The sequence below is a fragment of the Dicentrarchus labrax genome, unplaced genomic scaffold (genome assembly GCF_905237075.1).
Source record: "Dicentrarchus labrax unplaced genomic scaffold, dlabrax2021, whole genome shotgun sequence".
NCBI lineage: Eukaryota > Metazoa > Chordata > Actinopteri > Moronidae > Dicentrarchus > Dicentrarchus labrax.
In genome coordinates, this window is record NW_026136717.1 from 8,457,689 (window position 1) to 8,485,290 (window position 27,602).

The 27,602-nt window shown below is 44.1% G+C and overlaps 1 protein-coding gene across 8 annotated transcripts in view; it reads right to left on the minus strand.

The window, feature by feature from the left end:
• The window catches only part of LOC127379477 (nuclear factor 1 B-type), a 68,206-nt gene that overhangs the window by 26,336 nt on the left and 14,268 nt on the right, over nucleotides 1–27,602 (minus strand). For 6 of the 8 annotated variants that reach the window (XM_051429108.1, XM_051429107.1, XM_051429105.1 and 3 more), the window contains exon 3: nucleotides 1,972–2,028. The exons of the other annotated variants lie outside the window; for them this stretch is intronic. In XM_051429108.1, the coding sequence (XP_051285068.1) occupies nucleotides 1,972–2,028 (57 nt within the window). The remainder of the gene's footprint in view (nucleotides 1–1,971; nucleotides 2,029–27,602) is intronic. 8 annotated transcript variants of the gene reach the window in all.

Consider the following 27,602-nt stretch of genomic DNA (forward strand, 5'->3'; position numbering starts at 1 on the left):
CTATACCACACGTTTCTTCAAATGTGAAATCAATTCGATACAATTCACGATTCAGGGTTCACAATATGATTTCTTTTTTTAACAAAATGAGATTGAAGACAAATTATGACTGAAAAAGATTCCTATTTCTCAGATAAAAATCTACAAAATGTATTTTCTCTTGTATTTGTTTTAAAGAAATTAAAGAATCATTTTGTGTTTTTGCAGTAGGGTATAAACTGTGCAAAACAATTACTATTTCCTTTTCTCTGTAAAAGTGAAACTGAACATATAAATGGCCTCATGTCTTGTCTGTTATTACATTTTTAATTTTCTGACTGAGGGAAGCCAAAAAGCTGCCACCAGTCTTCACCTGCTGGCCCCATGTCTTTGGGCCTTCATACAACTGCTGAAGTGAGTGACGTAGGACATCAAACACCCAAAAATTATATGTAAAAAAAATTTAAAAAAGAGCATTAATCAGTGCCTGTTTCCTTTTTTATCATGTATTTTTCACACTTGTCTTCCTGTAGACTGCTGACTTTAAAATTGGTGTACTATGAACCTTTGTTTTCAGTTGAAGCGTTAAAACAGCACCAACCCCTTCTGTGCAGTACAGTAAAGAGTGACAGGACAGGTGTGTGAGGAGGAGGGACAGACATGCACACTCCTGCTGCTGTGAGTACAACAAACAAGCCTGTGCTGAACCGCAGACAGTGCCCAATTGATCAAATACAGAAGTAAAACTTAATAACTGCCAATACTGATACTGTTATACTAAGATACAGCGATAAATGTCACATTAAAGAGTAATTTACTGTGGCATTGATACTAAAGACGATTCTGAAAATGTGAGATTGCTTCACTCCTTCCAAAGTAAATAAACTGTTTTAAGGCTTGGAATTATGAAACTGGTTGTTACAGCAGAGCCAGATTTTTACTCCCGTTTTCAGAAAACTATTTTTAAACACAACAAATGATAGTTATAATGTATATTTTTTGGCAGTGTTGAAGCATTTGCTCCGTTCTGTATGACCTGCCCAGGACTCAACACCACTCAGAAGCTGTCAGTCAAGTAAAACAACCAGACAAGTTATTGACACCCAAATGACTCCGGCTCGGCTTTGATGCAGTGCCAAGGGCACTCAGGCCGTGCCAGACAGATAGGCGGGCGGCTCGATTGGCACCTACAAAGCCTAATGTCTCCAGTGAGCCAACGGCTTTTGCGGGGGAACCGTGCCACTGCAGAGGGCCTCCAAGGCCTGAGTCATTGGCTCGCTAGCATGTTTTCCTTGGCACATGTATCGGCAGAACCTGCTCTTGAGGTAGAAAACTAATTATACTTCTCAAACTATTTTCATTCCAACATTGTGACGACACAGCACAGGTCAGTCCAGGGGAACAACACACACTGTCAGAGAATATTCTCTACAGCTCGGCTTTGCTGGCTCACCTTGACACACACTCAGCCACCAGCCAAAGGTGCAATCTGCCGTTACATTTTCACTCCAAATCTTTAGTGTCTGGCTCTGTTTTGTTTTTTTGTACACTGTGTTTGATGTCGCCACCGGGATGATGACAATTCAAATTTAATGATCCAATCAAATTTTATTCTTCATCAGTCCATGCAATGTTGAAAACTGTGGCCTCAGTCAGTGGGAAAAAATATACAAATTTTATTTACAGCTAGAGTGTCGGTTTGGTTGATCTTGTTTGTATTGATGGTGGCTTTTTATGCAGTTCAAATCACATTCTCATGTTTTTGTTGCCGTTGACACTGGATCACATGGGAAAAATGACAGTACATTTTGTTTGTTTTTAACAGAAGGCTTTGCTATTTTGCTTGCAAGTCACTGAGTTTACAGCAGATCAACACTGTTTAAACTAGGTAAGTTATGGCGTACATAGGCCACTGTTCAGTGGAGCGAGCTGCTGAGGAACAATAGAGCGATGACAGGAGGGAGGAGGGAGGATGACTGCTGCTGTACATACCTGGAAGAGGGTTCTTGCCTGGCTCATTGTTACTGGGACTTCCTGACTGCTGCGAGTCTGCAAACACACAGAGAGATGGGAGTGGGGCTTAGCATAGCACGAGGACAACAACATACCATCTTACTGAGACAAGGTTGTCTTGTCAGTATTGATTATGTCCAGCAAATATAACCCGGTGACTTGGTGCAAACATTGCATCCTGTAACTTATAATAAAAAATAGGTCAATTAGAACTTTTACTTTATTTATTGGCACTCTTATTTGAAGTTTGTGTCACACCTTTGCCCTACCACAAACTCACTGAGCTCAAATTTAAAATGAAGAAATAACTACTGTCAAGACTCAACAAGACAAAGTGCATTTCAACACTTGCTGGGTGCCTAAATGTTTTTTCTGTATCTACCAGTCAAGGAGAGCACACCCGCTGTACATTAAACAAGACAGTTTTGTTTGAACAGCATTATCATTAATGGGAGGGCAAACTGAAGAAAAAAGCTGTGTCTGACACAGGATAGCCTAAAAGTTTTTTTACCAGCAGACCTCTGGCTAATTTTTCAAAGGGGGCTGGGGGAGTGCTAGGAGGGGATACAGAACGAGTTCGGTCCTACTGTGCGAGGTACGAGCACATAACAAAACGTGGAGAGAAGACAGGAGGGGCGGGGAAAATACAAGGAAACATGTGTGGAATTCTTTCCACCAGCTACGGTGCGCAGGCTTTGGTATGAGATGTCCCGGACTGACGTCTTTTACCATGAAGCCTTGCTGGGAGGGAACCTATCATTCCTCAGCAGTTCTTGCTCTGGTTGATCACTGACAGGCACAGGTGTCTTTTTGTGATGTTGTGAAACAGGCAAATTAACTGTATAAATCACAGAACGTTCCATGTTAGAAAGAAACACAGCCGACTGAACATAGCGAGGCCTTGGGACCGCACGTGGAGCAGCACTGAACGGCTGCCATGCCAAACAGTGAACAGTGAGCATTTGAGTGGACCCCTATTATGACTCAAAGTGGCCCAAGCCCACACATGCCCTGAGACAGAGAGGGCCCAATGAGAACCAGCAGGGAGATTATTATCTACGTCTTTAACTATGAGAGAGACGAGACGCTAAAGACAGTGAACTCAGATACCCTCGGCTTGCAACAACACCCCTTTTCCTGCCATAGCTCTCATGAGCTGTGTTACAGAGGCAACGGAGAGAGAAGGAAGGAGAGGGGGGTGGACAAGAAAGAAGAAAAAAAGTTGAAAGATTTATCCCTTTCTTGTTCTCTCTCTGTGTCCCTCTCCCTCTCTCTCTCTCTCTCTCTCTCTCGTTCCCCCTCTCCTAAATTTGACTATTAAACAGCACTGCAAAAACAGAATGTTCTTGGCCGAAGCTCAACAATGACAAAGTAGGGAGGGAACAGGACCATACGTTAAGAAGAAAAAAAATCCCCTCTTTCCAGTCTTCTTAGCCCTAAAAATGTGCAAGTAACGTACAAGTTATGGTCTCACAATATACCTGTGTTCTGCTGCCTTAAATCGTAAAAACAAGTTGCCTTATGATTTCTAATCATGTCCTTCAGGGATTTTTCATGTGCACACGCATACCACAGTTTTAAGATGTTAATCTTTAAAGCAGGTAGGGCTGTAACTAATGATTATTTTCATTGTCGATTCATTCATGAAATTCAAGCCTTTATGCCTCAAGAATCACAGAGGTTTCCCTCATTTGCAATGATGTCGACATACCCAGAAATATGCAGTTAAAAATTTCAAAAGAGGAAAATACTGTGTGAAAACAATTGCGCACTGAGGTGAAGTGTGTGTCTAAAAACTGGCAGAAATTAATCAAATATGCTCATCACAATTTCCCAGAGTCCAAGGTGACATTGTCAAATGGTTTGTTTTGTCAGATCAACAATCCAAAACCCAAAATATATTAAAATGACAATGATATAAACAGAGAACATCTGCAAATCTTCACATTCGAAAAGCTGGAGGAATCAAATGATTAGCATTTGTCTTTGATAAACCACTTAACCAATTATTAAAATTATTGTAGATTAAGTTTCTGTTAATTATTTCAATACTACAATCTGTCTTCCATTTCAAGTTGTACACAAGTTGTTGGCCTCAGCAAACTGCAAGAATCATTTGCCTTGGCTTGCACCAATAAGCAGTGAGTCTCTAAAGTTGCCCCATACACACACACACACACACACACACACACACACACACACACACACACACACACACACACACACACACACACACACAAATATTCACACACACTGTAAAGCAGCCTTTGTGGGCAAGCGGAGGTTTGTGTGGATTTGGCACAGCACACGTCCATAAAGTGATTGCAGGGAGCTCAGTGGCCTTGTCTCCCTGTCTTCTCCCACCCCCCATGCCACTTTCAGAGTCATCCATCAGTCTAGTTACAACTGCCAACTCCACGCTCGCACCCTGAGAACTGCTGAGAGGGAAAGAAACGGGCAAGGGGGAGAGAAAGGAGCACCAGAGAGTAGTGAGGAGGAAAGCGCTGAAAAGGTGGTGAGGGGAGAAAAGGAGCAAGGAGGTGGAGGCGGGAGAGGTGCGCCGGTTCGTTTAAATCGGATCAGAGTTTTGTGTTTTTGTTTTTTCTTTCCCTTCTTCGAGGGCTGAACAGGCAACCATGACAAAAAGAGCAGATGGTGGTGGCAATTAGAGATCCCAGGCAGCATCTTCCAGCATGAGGCCCCACTGTAGCACCAGGAGAGACCACCTGGATGACTCAAGGTGGGATGCAAGCATATGGCGCATCTGCCAGGCCTGCACCGGAGCTGGAAACACCTCCCCTGTTGCATTACATTTTACCTTTGACCCAAGAAGGGCAGCTTCATGCTCCTTCGTCTTCTTTCAGGGTGATTATATTGTTTAGAACAGTGCTTGCACATTTGTCAGGCCGTGAGTGTGCTGATTATATCTACTGAACACTTGACTTTACATCTCATCACTTTCGTCCCTCAACAGGTATTTAAATGAAGCAGTAATTTTAAATCACAGGAGATAATTCTGCATTACAAAGTGCAAATAAATTGGCCGTGTTTTTTTTTTTAAAAAGGCAGCTGAAATAAAGTAAAAGAGTTCTGGTATCTGTATCTAAAAGGTGTCCTGTGCAGAAGCCCAGCCAATCCGATAGTCTTCAAATAAACAGTAGTGTAACCTGTAAATAAACAGTTGCGGTCGAGGAGGCTGGGCTTTGCCCTGGGAGCTTGGCAGGGCTCGATCACAGGGCCAGACACCACACACACACCCTCTAACACACACATACACACAAACACACACGTACACACACGGCCCTTTTCCAAAAACAACATTTCTTGGCACCCTCCATCCCGGCCACTTGTTTAAATAAACAAACCGGTTCATGAAGGAAGTGAAAAAACAGTACCGCGTATGAATCAGATTATCTGCTGTTACTCAGCAAAAAAAAAAAAAAAAAAAGCAAGGGAAAAAAGTAGCAGAGGGGGCTTGTGGGTATTTTGGATGTGTCCACGAGTTCTTACACCTTCTTGTCCGGTGGGATACTTATCATACCACTGTAACGATTAGGGCAATTAGGGGTAATGGCAACAGAAATCTGGCTCTGCAAGAAAGTTTCTCAGTGCTTGTGAGGTTTCTCCACGCCCAAGTGTGTTACTCGCCTGGATTTTATAATCACTAAAACACTTTCCCTAACCCACCCTCTCAGCTTTTGGCATGATACCCACTGTTCCCACTAAATCGTGGAACACACATGCACATACGCACACAGTGTGGATTAAATTAGCCACATAGTTTGGGAAACTTTCTCTCTCTTTTTTTTTTTTGACAATGGCGGTGTACGTTCTTAGCCCGCAAACACTTGCAGACACGTACAGATATCCTCTACAAAAAACAGTGCGCACGCGCGACACGCACACCCTGCAGATGCATACCGCTGTCGACATTTCAGGAGGAGAAGCCTGTCTGGCAGCCATTTTATGCCGAGCGGGGTTCTGTGCACATGTATAGCACTCTGGCTGCCAGAGGCATGGGTCCCGAGCCAAGACGCATTTCAGCAGCCTGGGGAGGCGAGGGGAGGGGAGTGTGGAGGAGAGGTGGAGAGGGGTGGACTCCCAGAGAAGTAGGGAAACAGAGAGAGGGAGAGGGGCAGAAAATATCAACCTAATTACGGAGCAGCTCCGATGCGTAATGTTTCGACAATACAGCTGCTCCTGAGTAAATATTTGATGTGGCCGAGAAGACTTTCTGCTCAGTGTCCTCCTGCTTTTCTTTCCTGTTCCGCTGCAGGAGACCTCCAGTTTGTCCTTCCTTGGAAATGCACAGCCGAAATATGTGTGGCGTGGGGTCATGCAAGTCTTGACAGTATGCATAAATGACTGTACATGTGCCGGTATGGAATGTGTGTGTGTGTGTGTGTGTGTGTGTGTGTGTACAATGTCCCGTGTCCTCCTCTGCTCCTGGTTTCTATCATTCACAGCTTCGTCGATGACCTCACACTACTTGGGCTGGCTTCCAACAGCCGGCAGAACCTGCTCTCTTCTCCAAATCTTCCTTTCTTCTCCTCGCTATCTGTCTATCGCTGTCCCTGTGCCTGCAACACTATCCATCCTCTATTGTATCTCTTCATACCCGTCTCTGTGTATATCTACCATTCAGTGTGTAACCGTGAAGATATCTTATCCGATGATAAGTGCACACTATAACTTTTTTCAAATTTCTTGATTTTTTTTCCTCCTCATTTTTTAACACTTGTCTCTTTCTTTCTTTTAATGTCTCCATCTGTGTTGGCACTATCCCCCCTTTGCCGCCTTTTTTTTAATGCCCCTCTCTTCCTCTCTTTCCATCTCTTTGTCTCTCTATCTCTCTCTTCTCTCCCTCCCTCACGCTTTGTTGTCTAAACAAAGTGGCCTTTATCAGGATGAGCCGCAACCCAAACAAGCCAAACAAAAGATATGGGCGAGGAAATCTGCCCGCAAAAGAGGGAGGATCTTATCGTGCCAGCCATTGTGTGCCAGCCTGCCAACTGGCGATGCCCCCCGCCACCGACCCCTCCCCGCACACACACACACAGACAGACACACGCACACACAAAATTCGGGCATTTCAGCCCCCCCCCCACCTGGACTCATGCATGGAGTTCTGCAAAGGGCTTGCACCTGACCTGGCCGAAAGGAAAGTGATATTGACGCCGAGGGTGAAGGAAAGAGGGTGAAAATGCTCCAGCCGAATGGGTCGCCATCTTGGGGTGGAATTGTCTCACAAGGAGGATGAGTTTTAACTAAGCCGAACGTGAAGAACAACTTCCTGGTTCAGCTATCTGTATTTGGTAGGGCTGAGTGTTTTTAGTATCAAGTACTAAAAAAATGCCTTTTTTACAACCTCTTCTATGTGTTAGTGTTGGGTTTGTTATCAGCGATACCTCTGCACAGACAGAAATTGATAGTATTGTATTCCCTTTGACAAACTATGACTATGTTCCCCCAATGGTGCCTATACACTGTGTGACACTGTAATGATTATCTCATAATTGGAACAAGGCAAGTATTTCTTATTGGCTTAGAGGAGCACCTGGTAATCCGGATAGCTACCCTATCAAATGACTGCCACTGACGGGGAATGCAGGTACAGTAGGATGAGTTACACACACACACACACACACACACACACACACACACACACACACACACACACACTGAACACACTCAAAAAGAGAGAGAAAGCGAGAAAGTGAGAGGGGCAAAGTTGAAACGTCTGTGAGAACAATGACATTTTGCCTTCTTTTCTCCAAGCCAGACACCACAGACTTGTTCAATAGAGCAGGAGGGGAGACACACACACACACACACACACACACACACACACACACACACACACACACACACACACACACACACACAGTAGGACTGTCAGGGTTTTGAGACTTATGGAATCAAGTGGGATCCTAGCCCAGACAAGAACAATGAGAAGCCATACAGTGTGTGTCTGTATATGTGTGTGTGTGTGTGTGTGTGTGCGGTTGACTGTGTGTGACCCAGCTCACTTGTATCTCTCTGTGTGCGAGTGCATCTCTCGGCGTGAGCATGCATATGACTGCTGCCACCTCAGTGTGTATGTGTGCGTGTGCGTGTATCGTCAATGTGTGTTTGTTTCTAATCGGTGCATACTAATGCCGGTGACAAGCGGGCGACTCTTTCTCTGTGCCGAGGCTCTGTGCCTTCTCCTCAGTAAACTCTCACGGCAGTGAAAAGAGGAGAGCATTTTAACCGAGCCGGGAGGACAACAGGCTCCTCATTGAGGTCACCAAACAGTGTGGACGGGGAGGGAGCGCATTCAGTGGCGAGTGGGCCTTGAACAAGGGACTGAATGGCCTGACGGATCATTAGCCACACCGGCCCGGGAGAGGAGAAGGAAGAACCTGGCAAGCACAAAGGGATACACAACCACAAAACCAAGGATGCAGATGAGGGTTAACCCATCTAAATTCAACTTCCCCACCTTTTAATTTGTGAAATAAAGTTTACCCACCTTTACACAGATGCATATATTGTGCATACAAACACAAAAGAATCTCTAAATTCTCACTCTATATTGTAGTGGTACATGTGCACACACACACACTTGGCTCACACGCTGACATACATGCATGCACAAACAGAGGCACACACCCAGCATCCCGCGGCGAGCTGATCTGTGCTGTACATGTGCGATGCAGTCAGCGGCCGAGCTGCAGACAAACTACACGACACAACGCGAACACAGTGGCTCATCTGTCCCATGAAAAATGAGCAGACTGGCCTCCAGTCAGCACTCTGCGCCCCACTTAATGTTTCCACCTCCTCCCACTCTCTCTCTGTTTGTCCTTTCTCACAATGTGGCCTTTCCTTTTGCTTTTTTACGACATTCCTTTCTTTTCTATTCCTCTTTCTGTATCCTTTTTTATTTTTTCTATTCCTGTTACTTTACTCTCAGCCCTGACCAAAATGTTTATCTTCTCCGCGGCACCTGGTTCCATCCATTGCATTTAGTGCTGTAGATGTATCAATATATGAGTTGCTAAATTACTTGTGCTGAAACAGTTAATCAATTAGTGAATCAAAAGGTAATCAATCCCTAACTATTTTGATCATCTTATCATAACCATAGGATTTAACAATCATATCATTTAATAATCAACAATCATGTCATTTACTATGCAAAGACCCCAAATCTGTGCTGGTTTGAGCTTCTCAAATGTGAGTATTTCCAACTTTTCTCAGTTTTTATTAATGTAAATTCAATATCTTGCATTTGTGACAAGCAATTTGAGGGCTTCCCTTTGGCTTCCCGAAAATTGTGATGGTCACTTTTGACTATTTTCTGACATTTTAGCAGTCCAACTTAGTACAACTAATTAATAAATTAATTCTTTTTTATTAATAAACAGATTCACTGATTATAAAATAATTCTTTGATGTAGCTCGAAAATAGTTGACACTTAAAACCACCACATGGATTAGCTGATTTTGTGTCTCATCATTCACAAGTTTAATCAGCGTCAAGTCTAGCCTGTGAGAAAAAAGAACTTTGCATCTCCGTTGAGACAATGGGCCCATCAATGGCCAACCTCGGCATCTTTTTGGTATGCACCAAACAAACAATTAGCTTTGTTGCGGCGTAATTGACTGGCAGGACCGGGTGGCATTTACATTCGCCCGCTGTTGCCACCCTGCCATTCGACGGGCTGGGTGAAAAAGAATAGGTCTATATGAGGGTGGAAGGTTGGCCACATCTCTCTGGGTCGAAGACACCGCTTTTTTTTTTCCACGGTGGCAAACTTCCAAGCAGGATTTTTTTTTTTTTTTAATGCACGGCCGTGGAGGAAGGAGGGAAGGGAGGGTGGAGTGAGGACGAGACTATAGATTTAATTATGCATGCATGTTTTCTCATTCATTGTAGTGGTGGGAAGGAGGGGAGAGGGAGAGACTAAGGGGTGTGTGCTGGGGGGGGGGGGGACAGACCAATGACATTCCGTCGTTGTAGTCCTCCTCCTACACACACACACACACACACACAAACACACACACAAGGAGCAGTCTGGGAGCGAGCCGCTATAGGCTAATGAGGTGACACTCACCGTCTGGAGACTAGCCAAAACAGTCCATTAACTCCTAGCCAGTAGTTAAGAGGAGAAGAAGGAGAAAGGTGGTGGTGGGGAGGGTGGAGAGGAGAAAAGAGGAGGCAGATGAAGGGGGGGGGCAAGCGGGTGAGGTAGGCGGCTAGCCGATGGGTTGGTGGGCGGAGCATGTGAGGGGCGAGGAGAAAAAAAAAGGAGAGAGTCTGAAGTCTTTCAGGATGTGAGGGTGGGGGGTATTTCTGCAGTTTTGTAGTTGTGAATGAATCAGCGGGGTGGCTGGTAGGGGGCTGGGGTGGGGGGGTGCTGTGCACGAGTGTTCACTGTCGGTGATTATGCTCTGTGGAGGCAGCTCTTGAGGAAAAGTAAGACTGTGTGTGTGATGGAGTAGAGGTGGTGGGGTGGGCGGTGGATGCCGCGAGAGAGAGAGGGGACAAGGGAGATAGATCCAAAACCCCCCAGTCAGGCAGACAGACCTTTGACAGAGGAGCTCTGTGATTCGCCTCTTTCATCTTCAGAACCCCCCTATCCAGTCGGATAATTATGAGACAAATGCACTGGACCCCTGCTGCTTGAGTGGCAATGGGCATGGGAGGCCAGAAACACAGAGAGAGGGTTCAAACCTGCACGTCTCGACTGGTCTGGAGGGAGGGGAGACAGGGGGAATGAGAGATGGTGGGGGTGTTTAGGGGTCTGGGAAATTCCCCACTCTCCCTAGAGAGACAAGTTGGCCCACAGATCATAGTTCAGGGACAGCCTGGTTGTGATACTCGCGAGGCTTAACTGGTTTTAGCCGCCAACTTCCTTTCAACTTTCACACAGACACACACATCCAGTTACTGCATTGTTTGGTTTTCAAATGTACCTTTCTGAAAAACATCTGAAATTAACTCCCAGATTTCTGACTTGCAGCTGGCGGAGTTTGCAAGTGAACCACTTCACAATGTGTTGTTTTATTAATGCGTTTGATGGTGCTCTGGTGTGCGCTGATAAGGGAGCACAGTTAGGAACTGCAGTGGTACCTACATCTTTATCTCACACCAGCCACACTTATACCCTGACAGCTTTACCCCTGAAGCAAACACGCATGCAAAATTCAATTGTATTTCACAACAAATTCCAATGTAACTCCAATTGACGTTACAAGTTATTTATGTTAAAATCATTTGAAATTGAGTGTAAATATGAAAGTAAGAAAAGGAACAAGCAGAAGTACAAGCAAAAAAACAAACTCTTATTTTATAACGTCAATAGTTTTCAGTTTTGATATCTAAAGATGGAAATAGCTAATTGCTTTTTCTTGGCATTACAATTTCAGAAGCAAAGCCACTTTATCTTGACTCAGACCTGTGTAATGTGTGTCTGTGAGGCCTCTGCCAGTGATGTGTCAGTGATTGTCAGCGCTTACGACGCCGTCAGGCCTCAGCCAAGAGGAGTTCCCACTGGCGAGAGCAGCAGGCCGAGCCAGGGCGACTGGGTGCTCCCTCACAGGGCAAATGGCTCTCCTCCAGCTGGGCGAGAGGCCACTGAGAATCCCTGCCACCCATTGCCACTGTTTGCACTCCCCAAGCTCTGCCAAGCGAGCAGCGGTGAAAACGCACACAAACACACACAAGTGCACACACACACCTTAAACTAGGGACGTGGAAGGAATTATCCGATCATAGAATGCCACCACATCTAAGACCAGATCTTGGCCCAAAACAGACAAAGAAAACAAAGCGTGCACTCATTCAGACGATTTTGCTGGCACTGCTCTCCCTGGAACGGGACATAGGGTAGAGAAGGGGGGAGAATCAACCACAGAGTTTAATGTGTCATTACAAGCATAAAAACAGACTACTGACATTGCCAACAGATGTCGAGCCAGTTTATTTTTGCCATTACAACTCCAGTAGGGAATGAAGCGGCAGGTGCAAATGAACACAATCTTGTAGCTTTCTTTCTAACTGTCCAGGCTACTGTGCTGCTGTATCATCATTTCTCCTGATCTGTTATTCACACATGCATCATGGAGGTAGGGCTGCTTATCAAAACTCAACCCTGGATCTGTAGCAGAGGACTGAAATCATAATCTTGTTTGCTTTGTTCAGATAAAAAATAATTTTCTTGTAGGTATCAGCCCTGTTATTGAAAATGTTATGTACCCAATTCTACATGTGGATTAGATACTAGCACATGTGTAAGGACGGTACCTTCTGGCAAGATGTAGACCAATCTTTAAGAGCCTTTGTTCTAATAATGCCCACACCTTTCTGAACTTCCTACTCCCAATAGTGCAGTAATGATGGAAAGATGTTTTAACTCTTTAGGGTGGACGTTGCTCCGATGCAGCAGGCTGATAGAGGAGCTTGTTGGTGGTTTAAATGCCGGCTGCCTGCCGCATGGCCAGTAAAACCCCTCCTTTCCTGTTAATGAGCCTGGAGACGGGGCTTTTCAGAGGCCCCCAGTCAGAGCTGGCCCGAATCAAAGCATCCGTGGGGATGCTGGGGGGCAAGAGGGTTTGTTGAGGGAGTGGGGTTCGGGGTTTCTCCACTGGCACAAGACCAGAGAGAGAAGGTTTTAGAGCAGCAAGGGAAATTATAGAAGTAATTTTACAAAAAACCACTACTCTTATAAAGAGAAGTGTTGGCGGTTCTCGTGGAATCACAGCACCAGGTAAGTGCTCATTTGGTGAGCTGTAGTCAGATGCAGAGCAGTGGTTTAAAAAAAAACAGCATCATAAAACAGGTTCTCACATAACTCAAGAGGGAGTGACAGCGGCTGTGCCCGCCACAAGGTCAGAGTGTTGGCAGTCATCCAGAGACAGTGGAGCTCCTCTGCTCCTCATGGACCCTCCAACTGTCTGGAGATAACCAGCGAACAGCAGTTAAGGTGCAAACCATCTTTGCTCTTTGTGATTGTAGGTCCCAGATGCACAATTCAAACACAAACATCCAGAGACTCAATACAGTCAACAGCCCGTCACTTACCACAACAAAGCACCATATAATCATGACAAAACATCTTGGTCTTACAGGAGATCAAAATGCAAATCTAATCTCTCAGGTTTAACAGAGTCTTCCCTTTGCCAATCCACAAGCGTGTGATTTATAAATCATACTTAAGTGCATGCTACGCAAGTATTCACAGCCAGAGAGTGAGAGAGAACTCTATTCCACATTCCTGGCAAAAAAACAGAGAGTGAATCTGTTCTGTGCTACTAAGGCCTGCTGGGGCAGCCCCTCTGCCACTGCAGCAATAACAACATGTGGTTTGGCTGCACAGCGCCAGTTTACAGTGGGAAGAGGAGAGGCGCTAAATTAATTTCATATTCTGTTGTTTGAGAGTCATAAACAATGTTACAGCAAAGCATGACATCCAGAGAGGTGGCCACAGTGTTTGGTCACATGGTTAGATCACATTACATCAGTAGCTTCTTGGGCTTTTTGGGAATATGTCGTTATGCACTGTGAGTATTGCAATATTACAATCAAATTTACACAGCATTCAAATTGAACAAACAATGTAACAAAGGTGTGTACGCAGCATGCACGCATGCTGTGTCCTCAGGCATGGCAAGCCTGGTCCTCCCTCACTATTTAGGACGAGAATGTAAAGGGCCTTTGTTTCCAAATCATTTCTGGGTTGTTGCCAAAATGCTAGGATGATACGGAGAACAAAGACATATGTCATCAGGCCTCACCTAGCAGGTTTCTGTTTGTTTGCGGGTACCTTTAATATTGTGGTCTTGTGATTACATTCTTACTATGATAAAGTTAAGAAGGGAAGGCTTTCTGTTAAAGAGAGTTTGAGTTGGGCCGTCCTCTCAGCGCTGCTTCAGCCTTTCCCACGAGGCTCCCGAACTATAATCTCTTGAAATATTTGCACAGATGACGGCAGCGCTCGGCTGTTTTGACATGGAGCGGCATGAGCGAGATCTAGTAGTCACTTTTTCCATCACTTTTCAGTTCAGGAACAGGAATTCCCCTTTTGCCGCTTTTCCCTGTAACCCGCCCGCCCGCACGCCTCCCACCAACCCATATAACCCTCCCAGCACTCCTTCCTCCACTTCCTCAGCCTGCTAGGATTTGTCCACTCAGGGCCACACCACAGGGGCCTTTACACCCACCTCACAGCCAGCTCCCACAGCCCTTGCTTTCCACTCACCCAAGCATGTTGTTTTCACTTTATCTGGGATGCCAAAAGTTCATTCACTGAGATCAGGGGTGGGTGGGAGGGCAAACAGGGTAGGGGTAAATGCTGCAGGAGGATGATGAGAGGGGTAGTTCCTTATCCTGCCCTGCTTCGGCTCAGGAAGGCGAGCTTGGCAAGCAGGGCTGTTCTGTTTATGTTTAATGTTTCTGGCAGGGTCGTCTTTGAGCTGCGGGCAAGAAACTATAGAAAGAGTAGCCCCTGTTTGCATTTGACTGCGACTTGATTCCCTCGTTCATCAAGACAGCTCACCTCCACCCACACTGGTTCAAGCTGCAAGCATCACAAGAATACACAATACACATACAGTACTCAGACACGCACACAGATTTTCCATCTTACTTCTCAAACTCTTAGCGTGCCTCCCAGGCAGTCAAATGTTGACAGACATATAATGCCGTTGTCATTTGCGTTGATTATTTTGTTTTTTTAGTTTGCTTCCAGGTGTTCTTCCATTGTCTGAACTATCCAGTCCTTTAAAATGTATCGTTCCCCCTAAAAACATTTCACACTGGTGACTTTATTTTGACAACCGACCACACAGAATATTCACAATGCTACAAATATATTATGTCCTCAGCTTACGTGTTAGCCAGTGTCATTTTAATTCACTTACAAGTAAACGCACCCTAAATCTATATTTTCTGCAAAAGGAAGAACCAACACAAAGGATATACATTATTCAACCGGAAAACATTTACGTTGTTTCACATTATAGCTGCAATGAATTTAGTATGGAATCTGTCCAAAGGCCATAAAAACATAATCTCTTGATGCTAGCCACAGTGTTGCATCACGGGAACTGGAAGGAATATCAAAGCGCCACCACCAGGGCTGACTCTATAATCCCCCCTCCTGGCAAGCACCTACATATATACATCACTCCCCTACGTTTTGTGGGTTTTTTTCCCTCCTGAGGGCCTGCTTGAATGTGCATGTAGAAAACACTATCTCTTTGCTGACAGTGACGGCACGACGGGCTTGTTGCAATTGTGGCTCTCACAAGGTTGGCAGCCCTGCTGCAACACTTCCCATTTGCGGTGCGGGGCTTGGTCCAAGCCACTTGAACTTGGCAGGGCTTACCTGGAACAGCCTACCCGTAGGACTGCCACAGACTCTCCCCCCTCAGCCAAGGCAGGAGGCCTGACTGTAAGCTACAACAGCTGATGTCAGACACACCTCCAGAAACTGGCTACAACCGACTTCCAGGTAGAAGGAAGTATGTATCAACTTCTCCGTGTTGGGCTGGTTCAACAGCTTGTTTTCAGTAACTGTTTCTTTTGTTTTTTCATGTACAAGTATTTAGGTGGAACCCTAAAATAATGTGTCAAAAAAAGCTTGTTTGGAACTAGTTGGGAAAAGTTTGACCAAATGTTACAGGGTAGTACATACAGTACAGAGGCTACAGCTCCTTTCACTAAGGACAGAATTGTGCAAACAAGGTGACTTTTTTTTATCAATTCAGAGAGAATTACACAGATCGTATGACACCATATGGAATTCTTTTTACACATAATGTATTTCCTTTGCAGGCGCTGTGAAAGGCGAGGCCTACAGGGAGTCCTCTTTAGGAGGAGGGGAGGGGGAAAAAAAGGCTGTATGTATGGTGAGGAGGGAGGGGGGTGGGGGGTCGAGGGATTTAGTGGGGCGGTCCAAGCACGCTCAGCGAAAATATGCCTCATGCACTCGTTGAACTTGGGGCCTGCGCAGGCTTCTCTCAAGGTTACAGGAGAGGCCTGTGCGGAGAGGAGCAGGAGAAAGAAACCATGCAGCAGCAGTCCACACGCAACAAGGTTTCCACTGGACTTTTTCACTGCTTTCACCATGAGATATTCCTTATTTTCAGTTTCCCACGAGTGCTTAAACGTGTAATATTTAAAAACTTGTGACACAACATTTTATACATCTAGTTAATAGTACGCCTAACTTCACATTTAGTCTCTGACTGTCACTGAGTCTTACTTTGGGTGGCTGTTGCTCAGATAACAGAAGCAGCAAGCGATCGCCTTTGACACCAGGTTTCCTTCCCTCCTTGGAGCCTGCCGGGACCCGGGCCATGTATCCGCTGCCGCACCCCTGGGCCCTCGACCACACAAAGGTAGGAAGCGGCCGTCGGAGCAGGGCGCATTGTGACGAGGCCTCTAAATCACCTCTTGTTTTATCCACCGCTATTTACGCACGTTTCGCCAGAGGAAATCATAAAGACAACATGGTCTAGTAAATACTTCTGAAGAGGCTTGCTGGAAAGAAGGGAGGACAGGCTATTAGCTAATTGAATGATATGGATATACAAGCTTTTGATATGATACTACACACAAAAGCTCTAAGAAAATTTTACATTCAACACCTGCACAGTACAATCGAATGTAATCACATCCAAATGGCGCTGTGATAAATACAACTTAACATTAGGCACAACTTGTCATTTTCTTTATCTCCATTATACACCTGAAACAAAATATTAGGTCCATGTTAACACTATTAAGATTATACAGGTCTTACTATAGTGTGTCCATTATAGTGTGTCCACCCCCTTTATGATATAAAAAGAGCATTTTATACTGCATTTAGGACTGTAAAGTCAGAAAAGAATGTAAACATGGCACTTGTGCCGGAACAACAACTTGCATTTGACTTCACCCTGACAGAAAGGGGTCAAAGGGCAATAGGTAGTAAACACTCAGCTGTAGGAATTGGTCACTTTGACTTTCCCCAAGAATTAGCACGCCATTAGCACCTCATAAAAGGGCCACTTCTGTGCTTTACAACAGATTAGGCCTGCTTCCATACAAACAGCAGAGCAAAATGATCCAATGTTATCACATAGAGTATGGCAAACAGCGTTCCAGTGTACGTAAAGTAAAAAGCCACTGTGGAATTACGCCTACTTCAATGCACAGATATAACTTTGATATAAGCTTATTAAAAGAACCAAAAACATTTCTTCAGAGTCAATCCCAGCTAATTTTCCAAAAAACAAATTAGCATAAGATGAAGTGGGTCATTCTCATGTCTTGATTAAAGTAGGCCTCAGCTTTGCCCAAGTGGCCATGCAGCAGACTGCAAGTTCAGCTTTGCGCACTGAAGGCCTGTACGGGCCTCTTTCATAAACAAGAGGAGGAGGGGAAAAAACAGCCCCATTGAACATAATAAAGAGAGCATCAAAGCAGCTATAGAAGAGAATCAGTCGGAGTATTAGAAGCCACTTGGGGTTGTCAACGTGATGGCTTAGATGTCACTGGAGAACATCTTCATGGACGTAAAGCGGGCAAACAAATTAAGAGGGATGAGCTCGCACTTGGTGGATTAGTTTTAGATTTATGGAGGCAACTCCATTGCAGAGCAGAGAGAAAACAAGTCTGTCAAAGCAATGAAGACGTCCACATAGTAGTAACTAAAGCACATTTATTAATAAATTACTGAAGTTAAAGGATGTAGCACAACGTAAGACTTGTAAAGTTATTTGACTGTGGAGCTGGTCCAGCAAAGAGGATCAGATGTACGTTACAAACCGGCTCGACTTATCAGAGCGCTTCTCATTAAGGAAGACTGCAACCCCATTTCCCTTAGTTAACCTTGGCAACTGTCTTACAGTCTGTTCTGTAAACTGTATGACATTATTTGTGTTTGTATTGTGTGTCCTGATAGCAGGTTTTGTATGCTGAGCAGTAGCAGCCCTGCAGCAAGCCCTCAGTCTCATCAGCACTTCATAAAACAAGGGTGTGGTACAGGTGCTGTGTGAAGACTTCATTACATTAATGCACTCCCATCTTCTGTACAGTCTTCTTATCTTTTCTTACCTTTCTTATCTTTATTTATTTATATTTTTAAAAGTACTTTATTCTGGTGTGATTTGTGTGATTTGTATATTTTTGTGTGATTGTATATTTTAATTGCACCAAGACAAATTCCTCGTATGTGTAAAAACCTACCTGTCAATAAATCTAATTCTGATTGTGATTCTGTGGAGGAACCTAAAGATTAGACTCCAACTGTTAAGGCCACGGAGTGCGTTTATGTCAATGAGGGTCACATTACAAATGTTTAAACTGAATAGCAGAAGGAGCCAAGTCATCCTCTTTGAGAGAAGATGGGAACAATCCTCATAACATTTCAAGGCCTTGATGATTTCAGCAGTTGAATTTAATTCCTGTCTGCAGGGACTAATACAGCACCGGGTCCTGAGCAGCCCAAGACACTCAGCAACCCAAATGTGAGACGATGGGAAATGCACATGCAAGGGTATTTTTAGGCCAGTGCAATTTCTCTGTGACACATTTACTGCGAAGGACCTCAAGAGTGATAACATGCCCAAACCGCAGTGTGCTGAATAGAGTGACAGCGATACTTGGGAGCCACAGGAGAGCCGTAATGCCAAGACGTCCTCCGAGTGCAGCCCTCTGTATAATCCCACAACCTACTTTATGGGGGAACGCTCCCCTCTTTCGCTGATGTGTGGATCATTAATCACATTTCATATCAAAGGCCTATCCCTTGCCACAAATATTCATTCCCAAAACTCAAAGCTATGTATGTCAAATACTCCTATTCACCAGAGCAGGCTATTTAAACTTCCACAATCAATTATCAAGAGAGAGGAGCGTAAAGTGTATAAAATGTGTATTTTTTGAAAAATCATCCAAATCTTGGGGATATTCTTTTTTAGCTGAAGTTACCTCCACACTGGTATTTCTGTGCCACAATGTAAAAAGACTGAAAATACAATTATGGAAAGAGCTTGCCAATGTCATTAAAAGAAGGGGAAAAAAGCATGATGGTTTTAACTTCAATTTAACCAATGCTACTTAAAGCCAAGCTCTCAAAATTCTCGCTCAGCACGCAGAACTGGCACTTGAGACATGAAAGGGCAGCTGCGACGTTTGGTTTACATTATATCTTAGTGGTTTCCACATTGTGGCCAGGGGATAAGCATCAGGAGAGGTTTATCTCTGTCACAGTGCTCTATGGAATATGTAAACACTATGTGTAATCAGCGCTGCAGTGAAATGGAGTGCAGGGGGGTGTGTGGGAAAGTGAAGTGCTTTAGGAATAAGCCGCCATCTTACTCCTTGAGCCCAAGGAAAGATAAGACATTGGAGGCAAAGCTGCAAAATCTCTAAGCTTATATGTTTGGTTTTTACAATACACAGTTTGTTTTAATTAGTTAGAAGGAAAAAACTTTATGAATGAATCAACAGATGTGTGTGTGTGTGAGTGCGCGAAAGGAACAAAGTCTTATGTAGGCAGAGTTGTTAGTAACTTAGGTGTTAAACTTTCACTGCTGTCTCTCACTCTGTCCCCCAGTCTCCTCCATCTCTTGGCTTAACTCTGTCAGCGTGCCTTTGTCTCTCTCATCCACCCTGTGAGGCAGCGCCACTCCTTTTTGTGGAGGACGGGCACTCGTTTTAGACGAAGAGCCTCTCTCCCATCCAGAGCCCAAGTTTTAATATGGTGTCCAATCAAAAGTGATTAAGCATCGCAGAGCACAAACAATGCTGGCCCTTAAATCTCTGTGAACCCTCTTTCACTGGAGCGAATGAAAGAGCACTCTGTCTGCAACAGCAGATGACAGACGTGCGCTTGAAGATAAGTCTTCTCCATGAGCCCTTATCCTATGAACACCCGCCGTCCGACCAAATGAAGAAATAAAGAAATAGATTACAAAATGCCAAAATACAACAGAATGGGATCCCACCTCGAAGGCATCAATGGTTAAGTGAAGGGTGTATTTTGCCAGTAAATGTTCCCTTTTACAGCAAAGTGTCTTGATGATACCTAAAACCAGTGGCACCAGACAAGCCAAGTTGAGTGAGTGAGCCACCATGCATAGCTCAACTGAAAGGAATTAAGTTGAGAATAGAAGACAAACAGAGTCAAACATATATACGAGCATACAAAGACAGTAGAGCGTACAAAAGCCTGTTCAAGCATGAACACAACTTCCAATAATAAATCACTACTAAAATCAACCAGCTGTCCCGAAGTACAGCATCTTTATTTCCACAAAAAGAGTAAACTTTTAGCACAATTTCCCACAAATGATCGTGTCTCGTACATAAATTACCAACAATCACAATGCATGATGTATGCCGCATGTAACACAATACCCTGAACTAATGCATTAGATGCATGCAGTTCCTGCAAGACATACGGCAGCATGAAGATTTAAGGAAAGCTGGATACCGGGGGCAGCTAACTAACGCCAAGAGGATACTGTTCTTACTGTGCCTTTTTAAAATGCCAAGAGCAAGAGTAGTGTTGCAGCTTACAATGATACGGTGGTTGGACAAATGTTTCATCATTAATATAATATGAACATGAGACAGTGTGCCTAAATACATGTTTTCAGCACATGTAATGTAATCTTACATCTGGTAAGCTTCCATTTGTAGTTGGACTGACTGAGGAGAAATATTGGCTGGGTACAGTCAGGTCCAGGTTTAGCAGAAAAATCCTCCAATTCAGAAAATACTTTAAATTAAGTATGTTTGATTGGTTTTAGTCCTTTATAAAACTTTTAATTTTTAAAATGTGGCATCCGAATGATCAAAATATTACATCATCCAAAAGGCAGTATTAGCAAGTATCTAGTAGCCCATATGAGGTATCCAATAACCACATACACGTGCAGACACATTTGCAAACTTGAAACAGAGAGAAGCAGACAAACGTCATCACTGGGAGGTCATGAGAGGGAGGAGCTGGCGATATGACAACAAGACATCAGCCGTCTGCAGCCTGCTGCCGTCAACAAGTCAGCATGAGCACTACCATCTGACTGGGCTTTCCTAACACTGCCCCCATACACTCAGCCAAAACTAGCTATTGCTGCTGCTGTTACTGGCTCCTGCTTTCAATTTCACTAGAGTGGGCCAAGTAATGGCTTCAACATTTTGTGGTCTGCCGACACATATGGCCCGTGTAGCGATCTGTCCTGCCCCCCCCCCCCATCGATCGTTTTGGGACGTGCAGGGAGATGTGGGCAAAGGGAGACAGACACAGCCCCAGGGGCTGGCCACAGTTATGGGGGGGGGCGTGTATGGGTCTTGTTATGACTGCCATGAGAATTGGACTCTGTCGGGCTACCGCTGCAATCAGTGTGTTGCCGCAGAGTGTGGAATCAACCAAACAGTACTTGTTCATTCGTACCAGCAAGGTTCAGGCCTTTTAGCAATAAAATGCGTAGGAGGTGCTGTACAAAACTCCCGTTATCTTCAAAAAGGCCCCCAGTTACACAAGTCTTGCACTTGAATTTGATCTGATAACTATGTACAACACTTTAACTGCTTGTTTCCATCCACTGGCTGGGTGCAGGGTAAGAAGGCTTACGCATCTTCCCCAAGGATACTTTGGCAGGTATGACCATATGAGGAATTGAAAACCCGGACCTTCAACCAAATGAGGAGAAGCTCACTAATAATTATTCTAGCCTTCCATTAACCCTAACAGCCTCGAAAACATAGTCATCATAGGAATGACCATTTTAACCTTCTCTTTATCACTTACGTCAACATTATTGCCATTACTGGTAGTTAGGCTGTTGCTGCCGCTATCTGGCTGCATGACCTAGATTAAAGGTTATTTGCTCAAGTCACAGAGGCAGCTCCTTTGGCTCGCCCTTGTTGGGTTTCCTTATCTGGGTTTGTCTGGACAAATCTTGGACACAAAGCGCCCATTTTGTGCTCCTCTCCGGAGATCCTGTTACAGCGTTCCAGACACGACGCGGTCCACCAGCAGTGCCTCTGGGAGCATGGTTTTTGGCGCGGTAGTGCGATTAGGTGCTTCCTCAACTTCAAGCATATGATACATGTGCACTCCTCTTACGTCTCCGAGCTCGGTTTTGTGCCGTGATGGTGTAAAATGATCGGCGAGGGGGTCAAATGATGTCATGCTGCGAGAATTCAGATATAGCAAACCCCCCACCCCCCACCCCCCAATTCTTGTTACCAACCAAAGAAAATATACAAGTGGATCCTACTGTGCTTCAGGATACCCAAAAGTCAATGCTCTGATTGCTATAATAATTGCGTTATTGCACAAGCACTTCTGCCTGTTACTACTTGAGCTTTACCAGGTTATTGTGATGCCAATTTCCTGAATCATTCTAGATAGGATTCAAAACATAGAACAAAATAATAGTGGCTCAAAACATGAAATCCATTATTGTTAGACTGAGTTGCTGCTTAGGACGGGCGGAAATAACCCTCCACCCATTGTGGTGAGTGTGTGGATACAGAAGCCTTGAGGTTGATCTAGTGGCCTTATTCCTCCTGTGCTCTACAAGGACAAAGTACAACTAAGAGAGCAAGTGAGAAGCAGAGAGAAAGGAGGGAAAATGAGAGAGAAAAGAGTAGTGTTCGCTGACCTCATTCTGACAACAAGCCCGGGAAGAGCCTTTCCCTGGAACCGTTTCGCAACAGCGCTGTTGTTTATACAGGTGGTGGGTGAGTCGAGCAAGATATGCAGAGAGCATGCATTTTGTAACACCTCATTATGAATACTAAACACATGCAGCATGTCAAATCACACAGACGCACACATACACAAGCACTTTATCCCCGGTCCAAAGTGTGGCTTGAGTTTCGTTTTAGTTGTGACATTTGCAAGGAATGCGTCATTTTGTAGGCTGTGGCCAATTTATCCCTCTCTGTTTGAATTTCAAAGTCAAGTTCCTTTACGCGATCCAAGAGCTGTCAAACACTACTATCCTCGGGTATCGTCCAGTGAGTGCTCGCCTCCTGGAACGGAGGCCTCTGGTTGGCTCGTGTGTTTGGCTGCAGGGCCGTCTCCTGCAACAACATCCACTTGGCCAGAGTTCAACCCACGTGGAAGGCTACAATAGCCCAAAGGTGGCTGCCCAGACCATTGTTTATGCAACAGCACACTACTGGCAGGTTAAAGGGAAAAGAGCAAGACAGTGGATAAATATGCAGGGCTCCTGCCTGCAACAGAGTTATGCTTTCTGTTAATCTTCACTGTACAAGTACAGCTTAGTAAGACCTTTTATTATTAAATTGTAGATTTTTCCCTCTTGCAAATTAGATTTTTGTTAATCTTGTTTTTAGGGTGTTAACTTATTCTTAATTCATGCTTTTTTGCACATTTAAAGTATTGTTGGCCCTTAGTAAAATGCTAATGATTACAGATTAATTGAACATGTTCTAAGCAAGAATAATGCTATTAATAAATAGTATATTGGAGGTAATGACCTATGCTTTTTTTGTGTTTGTTGTCTAAAAGAAGTGGCGCAATGTTGCAGTGATACAAAATGGAAATCTGACACCTTAACCAAAGCCATTTAACTTTAATGAAATCTTAACCAAGCTAAATAGATTTTTACGCTGTTATTTCTGTAGCAGTTGAAGCCTGAATGGAAACCCATGCATAAGTTAATGTAGCGCCTATCTTGTTTTCCCATTAACCAGCAAGGTGAGCCAAATCTATTACATCTTAGAAAGATTTGAAAAAAAAAATATCCACAACAGCTGTTTGGTAAACATACCGAAGTAATTGTTCCAAATGCCTTACTCTAACACAGATTAAATGCAATTAGAGGCTGTTTATCTAACCACAACAAGTCTCTCTGCCAAAAGAAAAACCTCTGTCATTGTTTCTAGCACTCCTGCTTAGAGACATTACAGCTGGGAATAGGATGACTTTTTTTAAGTAGCTTCCTTACGTACAGGAAGGAACTTTTATACACAAACAAAAGCGCATTGCATAGGAAGACTATAGGGATGGAAAAAAACGGTTGGTTGGCTAAGGCAAGGGTCTTCTGAGGTGAATATGAAGAATTTAGGTCAGTGCAGCCGAGACATTTAACCAGCTCAAGCCGCTGCAGCCTGGGTGGAAATAGCACAGGAGGCCAGAGAGAGGGAAACCAGTGCGTCACAGCTCCCGGCCCGATTCCAGGCTCCCCCCGACGCAAACAAGAGCCATAACTTCCCTAATGATCCCACATCATGTACGCCTCGAACACATTCCACCAATGGGGAGCGCTTCCTTTTCACCTTTGACCTCAAAGTGGGTGTGCCTACCTTTGAGTCCGCGTGAAGTTCAGAACATGTAAGCGTGGTGCTAATGTGGTGGGATGAAAGAAAAAAATCATCTATGAGGTCTGAATGTCCCATTGTGAAAAATCTTTAATCCAAGTATGTACAAAATCTTACTGCAGCGCTCCTAAAATCAGGAAAAATCCTACTTTAAGACCCAACAAATCTCTTAATATCTTAAATATTTGCCAAATCTTGATAATCTGACACTCTCTTGCTTTCATTTTCAGTCTCCATGTCACACACAATTGCGCTGTGATTCAAAAGTCCAACACCACACACACTCACACACGCACACACACATTGTAAACAGTCTTTATTGAGACGTGAGTGCTTGTATAAACATAGCCAAGCCCTATTGAGGGTCCAGGGCTGGGTCGAACAATAAGAGGGGGAAAGTTGCTGGACGTTCCTCACAGACGGTGTGTACAAAATCCAATTATCAGAGCCACGGCATTAACATTCCAGCAGTCTGGCAGGTGACGGCTCCGTCTTTTCAGCCCCCCCCTACACCACCAGCATGGGATAGAGTCGCCCGGCAGCACCTCGACAATACACATACACACACACACACACACACACACACGCAGGCCTCTTCAGCCACCCCCCCACCCCCACCCCTTCCAAGATCCCCCAAGTATTGAGACATATAGAGGGAAGAAGGCAAAGAGTGGGGAGGCAGTTGGGGGGAGTTGGGGGTCCACCAGCGACACTGGTCTTTTCTTCAGGAGATCAGCGCAACCGGCCTAGCAGGCAGTATCAGTCAATGGGGCATTCTTCTCCTCTCTGTCTCTGGGTGAGAATATGTTGATCGCTGATAACACTGCTTTGATTGCCATAATGGGGAAACCACTTTTTGTTTTGAGCGTTTGCCTCTAAACAGTGCGCGCTTTGTCAGCCCTGGGTGATGTTCGTGGCATACAAGATGTCGATTAAAAAAAGGTTTAACGGTAAAACAAAAACAATGTTGTTGTTCTTGGCTACAGGGCGAGTTGATAATGGATTAAAATAAAGTCTGCGCCCATTGGCCCCTCAGTGACAAAAAGCAATGTAACTAACCCAGAGACCAGCACACTGCAAGTTTAACCCTGCATTAGGGCTGCAACTGATGATTGTTTTCATTGTCAATTAATCTGTGGATAAGTTTCTCGACTAATCGATTAGTTGTTTGATTAATCGATCATTATTTCTTTAAACCCAAGGTGATGTCCTCAAATGTCTTCTTTTGTCCACAACCCAAATATATTCAGTTTACTGTCACAGAGGACTGAAGAAAGCAGAACATATTCACATTAGAGAAGCTGCATGCAGAGAGTTTGGACATTTTTTCTTTAAAAAATAACTCAACATAATTTATTCAATAATGAAAATTGTTGGCAATTAATTTAATAGTTCACAATTAATAAATTAATCAACTAATTGTTGCAGCTTATTCACTTAAAAACATGTGATACTAAAAATAATTTTAAAAGGTAGACTACTCTTATAATTAGCATCTGCACTTTGTTTCAGCATTAACCATGCCATCCAACAGTTGTTCTTTTCTTTTCTTTACATACAGTACATGTAGCCCACTATGGGGGTGTATGTGATAGGGAGCATGTGATATGCAACACCTCTGCCTGATGTCCTGCCCTGTACCCTTGTCAGGTCCTATATATAAATGTACATCTGGCCCCCATTCTGCTCTTTCCATCATGTGATCTCTCATCTCAGACAAGGCTGTAAGAGATACATAAAGTGCTATACATTATGGGAGGGCATGGCTGGAACAAGTGATTATTTTTATTACAGATTAATTAGTTTTGACTGAATATTTTCTCTTTTGAAATAAAGTTGGGGTCTCCAAATTCCTTGTTTTGTAAAGCTGGATCCAGACAGCGTTTGACATGACGTGACGATTATCGAAATAGAACTGAAATGACTTTCTGTCAATCGACTGATTGATTCATCAAGTCGTCGCATCAGCACTATCATACATTAGAGTACAGTACATGATCCCTGCAGAGTCCTTAAGCCTTGTCACCAAACACCTCGAGGAGGGATTAGGTTAAGAGTTGAAAGTGTGTTCATGCCTAGATGCAATGTGAGTGAGTGTGGTAGGGCATGCCAGTAATCAGTACATACATTTCTGTATAATGGAGTGAAAAGGTTTTTGCTATATGTGATCAATGAATATGTAACACCATAAAGTAGTTGACATTAGGTTTTTATACCCTCTTTTCATAGCTAACAGTAACTAAGAATTCTACTTTGTCCCCCAACAAAACTCTTTCCTTCTGTGTTTCACCGTCCTCCTCTGTGGTGAGATGTTAGTCAAGTGTCTTGTGGTTTTCTCCACCCTCACCAGAAGGCCTGCGCGCGGTTAATTATTCTTGGATGGCGGATGAAAAAAGTGAGTTCTTTCTTCTTTTTTTTTTTTTTTTCATTAGCTCAGCAGCGGTTTCCCATTCATAATAGTTGGCACTGGTTTCGCACTGCCTGCCAGAGATCACACCCCAACCATTTTCATTTTCCTTCATCCATTTGTTTCATTCATGTCATAGATTTGGCAGAGGCCTGCATCGTTTTCCTGATGGCCGTCGACCCTTCAACACCCGCCTTTTGAGTCTCAAACTCCTGTTTGTGGCTTTGTTTTGCATCAGAGTGAAGAAAATGTGGAAACAACAATTTGCACTGGTTTGCATCCAAGTGACTTTTTCTTGAAAATGACAGTATTTCAGTTTTGGAATTATTAATTGTAATCTAAAACTGAACAAAAGATACTTTAACAAGGCCATGTAAAGCGCTGCTGACATGCTCTTGGATGGAGAGACAGACTTTACACATTGAAACTTTTCCTGGAAAAGGGGATGGATATTGTTTGTGTATGTGAGTAGCAGTGTTGGTATCACTCCAAAGTTTAAAAGAACCATTAAGCAAAGAGTGTGGGCTAACATCCCCATGCCTTCATATAGTATATTACCCTCTAGGATTGTGGAGGTAGTGAATGCACTGTGTAAAGCAGTCTCCCTCCACACTTTAAGTGCATTACACAGTGCATTCAACTATCTGAGGCCCCAAGAAACAGCAGTTTATCATCATACAACTACTGGAACTATGCCCACTGACAGGAAAGCTATATCACACACACACACACACACACACACACACACACACACACACACACACACACACACACACACACACACACTCAAACACAGCGCTCCCACCCACCTGTTCAGCAACCACTTTGCTAAATCTATCAACTGCAGCTGCATGCGTT